Below are 11,076 nucleotides of genomic sequence, written 5' to 3'. Positions count from 1 at the left end.
CAAAAAGTATATTTCTTTGAAAAAAATTAACAAAATCAGAATGCAATGATTTAAACAGTTCTCCTAAATTTAGTGACATAAGGTAAACAGTTTTTTTTAAAAAAATACAAAATTAGAAATATTTTTACTAAAAACAATTGAACTTTTAATCAGTAAATCATATATAGTTTTTTTTTTTTTCAATGTTAAAGTGGCAGTTAACCTAAACTCTCTTAAGGCTCATAAATGTTAATTGACTAACAAGAAATAAAACTATGTGAAAATATTTTAATTATACAAAATGTACATTAGTGAAAGCTAAAATTAGATTACATATGTTACAAAAGAGTGAAAAAATTAAGTTAGATCATCCCCATTGAAATCCACCAGGTCTCTCCTCTGGAGGGGGCGGTGATTGCACTGTATTAGCATTCTGACTTTCAAAGATATATTTTCTAAAAAAAAAAAGTTATAGCAATAAATCCACTGCATTTTGTATGAAATTATAGATAAAAAGTTTTTTTTCCTATTAATACTTATTAAGAACTGTTTTTAAAATATATGATTAAAAAAACTCAAATTAGCAAAAGGTTCATCACTCAACTTTTTATGTAGCTAAATAATATTAATTTGAAATGAATTTTTTCATCACTTCATTTTTATTTCTTTTCAAAAATAACATTAAATTATTTTTGATTAAAAATACTATGATCTTTTTATTATAACAGATACAAAAAGTTCCATAGATAGCTTGGATCTCCCATTCATGCAGTTTTAATTATTAAATTCATTAGTTCCAAATTTTTCCTTTATTCTAGTTAACAGGAGCCAATTTTTATTCCTAATGAGAAAGATTACTCTTTATACTACTGCTTATTAAACAACTGGCTCCAAATAATAAAAAATTAATAGTTGTAACAGCTTGATAATTTTCATAAAGGACTGAACATAATATTTCATTGTAAGAAGCTTTTATATAATTCAATAAAATACAAAACATTTTTAGTGCCTTGTTGCTAATTCATTTCATTATAATATTTGAGACAAGTCCCTCGATATCTTGACGAATAAACAAAAATTTAGTTAACTCTAGATTTGGAGACATTGGTTTCACAAACAAGGCAATATATTTATATCTACTTTCAATCAGCATTAGACGAATGTTTATAAATCTAAGGTAAATTTTAGCAACTTAATTATTCTACTAAATAATTGATAAGACCAAAACTGTATTTTCCTCCCCAGATTTTGTATATTATGAGTGAAATTTTATAACTTAGTTGGTTATTTAAATATTTGTATTCACTTTCCTACACACAATTTTTTGTTTCTTTTAGGGAGGATTGAATATAATGTTTCATAAATTGAACAGCAAACTATTTTTTTATTAATCACAACCCAATATAATGCACATACAACATCAGTATGAATTTTGAGTCGTAAGCTTTGTAGAAAAGAAAACAAATTAATGTAAATAACTGGAAAGAATCTATTTAGAAACTTTGTAGAACTCAATATTGCTTTTTTTAAAAAAATTTTTTTAGGTAATTTAGTCATGAAAATAAAACACAATTTTTTTTAAAACTAATTTTTCATTTCTTTTTTTGCATTAGTCACATCATAATTAGACACACATCAAAATATTCTTTCACTAATTGAAAGTTCTAATCTATATAAGAAATTACCACAATTAAGAATAACTTAGCTGAACACTTATTAACACTTAAAAGATTTTTTAGACATTATTTTCTATCCAAAATAAATAAATTTAAAAACTAAAATTTTTTCTAATTTCTTGAAAAAATACTTTTGCTTTAATATATATATTTTTTGTATCAAAAATAAGGAATTTTGAAACAAATATAATTAAAAACATAAATTGAAAGAAATTAGTACAATGATATTTTAATTGATTAACATATATCATGTTAATGTAAGTCTAGAAACATAAATAGCTTAAAATGGATCAGGTCATCTAAATGGCTACAAAATATGAAATTAGTCTATAATCAAATTCGCTTATATTGAGCACTTGATTTAACAAAAGAATCGAAAATACTGTGTTGAATGATAAATCTATCAAAGCATAGCAAATTAATTATCAAAAGTAGTTGGTATAGCTTACATAATCCATGGTGTTTTAAGAAGTCTCATTCCTCCAGGCTGATTTGGAAATACATCTTCCAGAAAGTAATACACATGTCCTACAGCAATACCTATTTAAACAAACACTTTTATAATTTCAATATTGTTGTGAAAAGAATTTCTAACGAGAATTATTCAGTTAATGGTATTATACATACAATTAACAATAATTTAATATGATAGAACCGACTAAAAATTATGATCTACTGAATGTTCGATTTACCATAAGAAATAGTCAGATATTTTACTTATAATTTAAAGAGCTTCTAAACTTTTATTAGAGATTATTCTACCAAGGGTAAGGCATATATCTTCCTTTTTTTTCTTCTTGACAGCAAATTATCAAATTCATGTAGTTTAAGGAGATTTTCTACTTTTTTAATATTGCTGAAAGAGTATGAAAAGTTAGGAACTCTGTACTTTAACTGGACTGTATTTTCAATAGACCTAAGTATACTAAACCTATGTTTTTATCTACAGCTACAATACTAAATTGAATAAATTTTTGATTTTATAATATGTTCAAAAAAAATTTAAGTGATTTTTTTCAATGAGACATTATTTTATAAATCTTAATATTATCCTAATAAATTTCATAATGTTGATAAATAAGTACTTCATTTTTTTAAAAATTAGGTCATTATGTAAGTATGTAAAATTGAATTTTGAAATAAAGAAATACAAGCATTCAATAAGTGTTATTTTAGAGATTTTTTGGAGTAGCTTTACTTTTATAAGGAAAGATATAAATAAATGTTATATAATTAAGCAAAAAACACATAATTTAAAAATTAAGAGACACAAATATTATGATGTTCTATCAAAAGTCTTACTGAATGAAGAAATAAGTATCAAATAAGAAAATAAATTATATAATTACTCAACATTATAAATATGCTTACCCATTAAATCAACCATGATGGAATTTCCAAGAAGAAGAGAGAAACCAAGTAAAACCCAAGGTAAATAGGGGGCTTGAAAATTCAGAAGTCCAAAAAAATTCATCCGTATATACGGATTTCGTCGACTCCAAACATAAACTAACATTATAGTGAAAGCTTGTCCTAAAAATAACAAGTTGACAAACACAGCAATAACCTAAAAATAATTAAGGACAAAAAAACTTTTGATTTCACTATGAGCCACATTTTTGTGGTTTCATATTAGTTTTTATTAGTCAAATTTAAATAGAACCATTAGATCAAAAATTTAGTTTTAGTTCTCTCTCTCTTTATTTCTTTTTTTGCTGACATAAAGTAAATTTCGATTAATAAATGTATGCAACATTCACGCATAATTTTATCAAATTACCCAAACAATGCATAAATTTTTGAGTTGCAGAAAATGTTACAATTTACCTTGATTACAGTTTTAAAATAATACCAGTCTAATATACAATATGCACGAAAAATATATATAGATTCAGTATGTAATATAAAACTTAAATCAAGAAAAAGGATACAATCATTAATGCACCTCCAAATAAAAACATAAAAAAGAAATCTGCAGGTCGGTTACGAAAAGAGCCTTCTTCTAACATTCGACAATAGCGATAAGTGAAAATAATATTGAAAAGGAAATTAAAACCAAATCCACCAAAAAATAGAAAAGTTGTAACCAACCTCCAAACCTATAATGTAAAACAAATTTATAATTTTAATATTTAATAATAAATTTTTAAAAAAAATTGCAATTTTAATTGAAATTTTCATACATTTCAGGAACAATATAAAGTGATCATTCCAAAGATTATAGAAAACACTACTTTACAGGTATAAAGCAAAATTAACTTTTATCTTTAGTCACTTGGTGAATTATTAAAAAATTATCTGCTAGCTAGTTTTTTCTTGGAAAATGTACCCCATGAAAATTTTTTTATTACTTTTAATAAATATTGAATTATGAATACTTCTTAATATTCTGATCTTAATATTAATATTTATTTCATGATTCACTTATCAAATTTTTTCTTCCTTTTAGAAATGCACCTTGTTATTTTTATAAAATTTTAAGAAATGTCTAATACATTTGAACTCGTTTATAACGAGCGGGAGGGATCGTTTATGATAATCGAGTGCTCATAATAAATGAGTTCTGAAAAAATAATAAAAATTCATAAATACTTATTAAATTTTAAAACATAGTACTTATTTTTTGACTATCTTATTGTCTGTTAGTTGATATGTGACTCATCACTAATTCAGTTGTCTTAGGGATGTTAAACAAATTTTTTTAAGAAGAAAGTATCTGAGCTGGTGGAAGGAAGAAATTTTGTGACTCACAATATTTGCGAACTAAAACCATGGTTTGCTTGTTAAAGGTGAGTCATGCTTCAACAGATTTAACACAGTACCAACCAAGTATTTCCAATTTACTCGTTAAACCCAGGTTCTTGTTATAAGATAGCTCGACTGTATTAGATTTTTTTTAAGAGTTTAAAACTTCCGATTTCTGAAAAAGTGCAATATTTAAAATGCAATACTACAACTGACCCATTTAAAAATGTCCTAGTTTACAATAAAAAATTTAAATTTTAATTCAATTGGAACTATTTAAAAATTGGAAATTTTGCTCGATATTTACAGATATGGTGCTAGGAAAATATCGAGAATAACATATATGACAACACATGTAAAAACAATGCAACCGTTTCAACATTTTCTTTCTGTTTTAGTTTCATGAAATTAAACAAGATTAAAAATTATTGATAATGACATTAATTAAGCAGCATTTTAAAGAAATGAATATTTTTTCATGATAACTTATAAGTATAATGATGGTTAATAAACACAATAGTTTATATGAAAATGAATTACTTGCATCTATACAGACCTGATAATTCTTAATAATAAGATCTGGATTAAAGTACAGCTGGAATGGAGAGACAAGATCCAGTTGCTAGATAAAGAGAAACATATCTATGAAAAGTTATTGAACAAAAGAAATGTTTTATATATAATGTATGAAAAGCAATAGGAGTGATAGTATGAAATAGGCAGATGATACAAACTTAGAAAGTAAAATTTATATTGTATTTTGGCTAAACATTGAATTGATTTTTATAAAAAAGAAAATTTAAGCTACGTAAATTAATGAAAAAATAAGGTTTCACAATGAGTTAAAAAAAATCTACTACTATGAAAATGAATTTTTCATAGTAAAATTTTGGGAAGAGCATAAGCAAGTTTCTTAAAAAACATGTTTTAAAATAAAAACTTGTAACCACACTTTTTGTTTGTTTGTTTTTTACTTTTAATTTACTGTTTTTTCAACAACCAATGTTTACTCCATAAATTTTTTTTTGTTTTGAAGAAAAATAAAATCTGATATTAAAACCATCTGCATATAATGAGATAATCAGCAGCTCCTGTTGCTGTGCTGGAAGGTTTCTTCTACCACAAAGGGAAAGTGCTCATCAAGTAACTTTACATAATAACCTTATATAATAACATCAAAAAAGGTTAAATCTATAAAGAATTAAATTAAAATCACAAGGAATGTATTGGTACCATGATCTGTTGTGCCAATTGCAACCACAAATCGATTTTAAACATGCAATTTAAAAAAAAAAATATTTAGAAGTTTGCCAGTGGGTGGCTAAAAATTATACTCTTCAAGTTAGTTCCCTTTTGTAATGTTTTTCGTAGTTTCTCGCGGGCCACTGCTCGGAAGTTACCAAGAATTTGCGATTATTCTGCGCATATCATGATGCGAAAATCTTCCAAAAAAGCAACTTAATTGTTAGTTAGCTTAAAAGTTTGCAAAGATTTCCAGATCAGCAACTGCGCCCAAATAATTCCTAAGTTTTGAGTTACAATTGGCCTTTGACAATGAAGGAAGTTTGAGGAACTTTTTTGAAAGTATTAAAATCCTTTGGATGTGTTAGAGATGGTAATTGGTGTGAATATTAATTGTACTTATACAGAAATGTCCCTAAATTTGGTACTTTTCGGTTAGCCTGGCACAAGTAAAAACTCTCCAAACTGTAGATCTCCGCCACCTTTTAATGTTTCTTGTGAATTCTTTTCATGTTATTTTCAGTATATTTTTTATTTTATTAATTATTTTAAACACTAAACCAAATGGACGTTTATAAAAATTAAATTTGAAAAAAAAAAAAAAAAAAAAAAAACAGAATTCGTCGGGTCAGGCTAATTGAAAAGTACCAAAAACTTAAAAATTAGTGGATATTTCTATATTTGATTCGCCGATATGGAAATATCAAATACGGTACAACATTTTAGTTTTCCCCAAGTTAATTGTTAACACCTTGGCGAACAAAAAACAAGGGGCGCGCTCAAATGATCAGAAAGTCGGGTCCACAATCGTGGTTGCCGGGAGAAAAGTGTTGCACCAAGCAGACTCCTCAATTCTGCTTTTAACATGTAAAGTCTATGGCGGGCTTGTCATACTTTGAATCGATTTTTCTTGTTCAAGAATCGGAGTGATCAATTAAAAAAAAATACTAATAATTTTTTCAATCTTTCCTATCCACGAAAATGTAGGTTAATTTTTTTAATCTTTATTACTTTTTGTAATATTGCCTTTGAAACACAAGTCACTTTCTACCTTTGAGTAAGGGAGGAAGGCAACTTCCACCCCCAAGTTCACTAATCTTCTCGGTGGGAGGTCTTGCTCCCTTTTGAAAATCTTTTTCTCTCTCTGTCCTCCTGAAGAACTGATATGGGGAACGCTTTAAAAACCGATAGCTTTCTTTTTAGTTATAAGCTTGTAATTTATTATGAAAATTATATTTGCTGATAATTCGTTCATTCTATATACATTTTATTTATTTAGTAGTAATAATTTTCTTGTTTTTATTTATTTTGAGAATGGAATTTATTTTTTAAATACATGATTCCCCTTTTTTTAAACTTTGTTTCTTGTTTTTTAGAGATGTTTCAGAATTAAAAAAATTAGCTGCTGAATAAAGTGAGATTAATTAAAATCGAATAAATGACGTAAAGATCTTCCAATATACTATAAAGCATCACAAAACTGCAGTTTTCCTTTTTTTTAAAAAAAATATATCGTACACTCATTTATTTGTAGGTTTAAAAAAACATTTACATTAAAAAAATTTAAAAGGTTCCAATTTTTTCATTCCGTAAATAGTTTTAATTACTCCAATAGCTGGGATAGTATGTTTTTTCACGGTAAGGAAAAAAAATAGCTAGTACACAAGACCACGCATCATCCAAACATGAACAAGCACTTAACCCTGTTTTTAGTGCTTTAATGTAAATACACAAGAACACTAAAGTATTATGAAATTTTCATTTTAATCAGCAAATGAAGAAAAATATGAAAATACACGCATGTATTGTAAAATTCTTTTTAAAAAAAAGGAAGTAAAAGAACATTAGTGGTCATAATTAATATTCACGAGAGAAAAATACAAACGATATCAAAATATAATGAATCGATGCTTAGGAACGCAACACTGAAAATATTGAAACCAGTTTGATTGCCAGATGAAATAGAAAGTATGAGAAATGTGATTATTATAAACACCACGAAATTTCATCACGATAAATTAAAAAATAAAAATAAGCTGTAATACTTAGAGTTAAGCTACTCTTTGTTACTTCAGACAGTCAAACTGGTTTTGATGTTTTCAGACCTGATTCCTTAGTTGATTCCCTGATCTGTAGTTCCTAATTAATACACTTCTTAAAACTTTTTTTCGCAATATTCTAAAAATATATATTAAGAGTAGTAATTATGCAATATCTTATGTATTTAATAACGAGAAATTTTTCGAATTCATATTAAAAGTGTATAATGTAATTTTTATTCATAACTTTTTGCTAGAACAAAGTATGTAATCAATGTGTTATTTTAATTTCTCTTCCCTGACCCTCTTTTGCCATTCATGGAGAAGAGTTTTAGTAGAAATTTCTATACTGCAAACTTTAATTAGTGTAATTATAGTTAATTAAAATATAAGAAAACTAACCACCATTAGCATTACATAAAGAGGAAAAACACGAAAACCTCCCAGGGTTAGCCAGTATGCCATCTATATGAATATATCTCCTAGATAACCATAATTTTCTGTATTTTTGTATTTGATAAAATTTTGTAAAGTAAACTTGTCTCAATCTGTTGTTATGTTGTAAGTTTTAATCAAAACCAATAAATGCCTTTTCTTTCAAAAATTTCGTTATCGTACTTTTTATAAATTAATTTCGATTATTTTGATAAATCTTTATATTAATTACAGTGAGCAGTCTCACAAATCTATGTACTAAAATGTAAAATAACATAGAATTGTTTTATTTTGTTGTTTTTAATGATCCATCGAAATGATCTATTAGAAAAATAAATTTAAACTGTCACTTCAGCTTATTAGTCGAAAATTTTATAATTTATTTTTACGACAGAAATAATGGTATTTTTTTATGAATCCTCATAACTGAAATGAGTGAAAGAGTTACATCAATTTTCTTATAATATTACTTCTACGTTTAGAAAATTATAAAGCTTATCAAAGATAGTTTTTAAGGAATTTCTTAGAAATAAGTTATACTTGTAAGTTATTTATTTGTCCTTTTATTTACGACATTTACAAATAAAATGCGTTCATTACCCCCTTTTACCATTATTCTTTGTTATTAGGGTTATAATAATTTAATTAAAAATGAAGTTCCTTTATTATATAAAGTAATCACAAGATATTACTTGATAAAAATTATTTGATAAAATATAAATACCTTTTAACAAGCAAAAGCTGATAAATAAAATATATTCACTTTTTAATAAGTTATATTTTCCTTTATTCCTTTAAAATAAACTTCATATAAAACTGCGCTCTCAAAATATGCAGTTTAATAAATTTATATAAAATAACTGCTTTAGATCAATGAGGAATTTCTTTTGTATTATTGTTAAATAATATCTCTGGCGATAAGTTTTTAAAGTAACTATAACTGAGAAGAAATAATGTAAGTAAAAATGATGAATATGAGTTTGTGGGTGAAGTTTTAAATGTATCCGAGCTAAATTATTTGAATAAGTTAAGTGATATAATCGGAAACTAGATCTGTCTTAATATGATTTAAAATTTTTTGATAATTAAATCGAATAATTTTCAATTTTGATGTTTCAATTTGTTTGTGACAAATAACCCCGTTGTTTATTTTTTAAGATCGAATCATAATTCCAGTTCGGAGTTATTTATACAATAATAATTGTAGTTAGCAAAAGTAATAATTATAATGAAGTGAGTTTTTAGTGAAGGTTAATTTAGTTTTTTCAAATTGCGAAATTCAAATATTTAAGTCTAAATCAAATTTACATAGTAAGCAACCATATTTGCTTAAACAATGGATTAAATGTTAACATAGTTTTTTAAAGTGGTAGAATTTAATTAGTTTCAAAACGGTGTAACAATCTTTAAAAAAAATAATTAAAATTAAAAAAAGATTGTGAAAAATATTTGTATTTGAATTGTAATTGAAAGAAGAAAATTAAATATGTAATAAAAAAATAAAATCTGGAACTCAAGGTTTTACTTTAACATAAAAAGTTTTAAAAATTAGCAAATCAATTTTAAAAAAATTAACAAACTTTATTTGATCTATAGAGAAAATATAAATTTATTTTTAATGTAGTTACTTTATATGAATTACTTTCATATGACTACATAGTAAAATTTTATAAATTTAAATACTCTGGTTATTATTAGTTCTCTAAATAATCAAATCAAAATAATAAACAATTCAAGATATAATTAGAAAAAGTGCATGTTAAATAAAATGATAAAACTATTTTGAAAATAAATAAAGTCGTTTTAGAGTTAAAAAAAAAATTTTTTAAGTTTTTCTTAGAAAGAGAAAAAGCATAATATAAGATGAAGAGTGAGTTTCTTCTGATATCTTTTGAAAGCTAGTTGACCCCCGCAGGTTGCAATCCCCCTTCTGCGACAGTGGTTAGTCGATTAGTTTCTGGTTACACACACGCACCCCCACAAAAAATGTAGGGGAGACAGTAGAACGGGTTTTGGAGGTGCAATATATTTCGTCCCTTTTCGAATCTATCCTTACTGAAGGTTAGAATTGAAATGAAAAGGCCTCTTTAGGTATTCTTTGGCCAAGGTTAACACTATTCATTTCGAAAAGCAGATTTATAATACAAATTAGAATCAAATTGCAAAGAATGTAAAAGTACGTAACACAGATGTAAGTCAGACTTGGTAATCATATAAACACTAACAAAATATTTTCTTTAACCAATTGTTGAACTTAAGTTTTTTTAATCTCTCCATACATAGTAACGAAAAATTGTATAACTACATTCCAAAATAAATACTGATATAAAAGTAAGTAACATTAGTACTTCTATAGTTTTTATTGCGTAGAAATAGCCAAATTAAGAAATGAAGAATATTTATTATGCAAGAATACATAATGCTATGGGCGGATTAGTAAATTCTACTTACAACGGCAGTAGTAGTAAGAACACATGCTGTGGTATAGGCTTTGGTAATAATGGGCATATCCATATACTCTTGCTGGAGTTCATGAGCCATTGTTTTAAATTTTGATTAAGTTCTAGTTTCGGAATGATACGATACTCGTTAAGAGTCTAAATTACATTACCCCAATCTTTATCTAATAAATAAGAAGTGACAAACTATAAAATACCGAGTAGAAAGAATTTATTTGCTTTTAACTTTTTTTTTTTGCCAATTAATAAAATAAAATTATTTTAAAAATAACCAAATATTAGCAAGTTGTTTACATATCAATTCGATTTGTTTATAGCGGCGTCAGCTTAAGGGTATTTGTTAAGTTGAAGTGTAAGTAATTTTTGTTGCTCCAGATTTGCATTTCTCTATTTTTATTGAAAAAAAGAATTTTAAAGAGTTCAAATAAGCATTTTAAAAATAGATTAAATAAATTCGTACAATAATTGTAGTAAAATTTGATTTCATTAGTTTTGCATTTT

At 25.6% G+C, this 11,076-nt stretch overlaps 1 protein-coding gene across 1 annotated transcript; it reads right to left on the bottom strand.

Moving 5' to 3' along the window:
- Positions 1-247: 247 nt before the first annotated feature.
- Positions 248-10,933, bottom strand: Der-2 (Derlin 2). The gene is made up of 6 exons (XM_016063648.4): positions 10,568-10,933; positions 4,957-5,022; positions 3,587-3,754; positions 3,027-3,222; positions 2,105-2,195; positions 248-434 (listed from the first exon to the last, which is right to left on the bottom strand). Exons 1-6 carry the CDS (start codon positions 10,655-10,657, stop codon positions 347-349), a joined length of 699 nt encoding a protein of 232 aa, XP_015919134.1. The 5' UTR covers positions 10,658-10,933; the 3' UTR covers positions 248-346.
- Positions 10,934-11,076: the final 143 nt, after the last annotated feature.

Source organism: Parasteatoda tepidariorum, chromosome 6 (assembly GCF_982258835.1).
Source record: "Parasteatoda tepidariorum strain Cologne lab strain chromosome 6, Ptep-v5.0, whole genome shotgun sequence".
Classification (NCBI taxonomy): Eukaryota; Metazoa; Arthropoda; class Arachnida; order Araneae; family Theridiidae; genus Parasteatoda; species Parasteatoda tepidariorum.
Note: the sequence above shows the minus strand (reverse complement) of the source record. Positions and strands in the feature narration are given on the sequence as shown.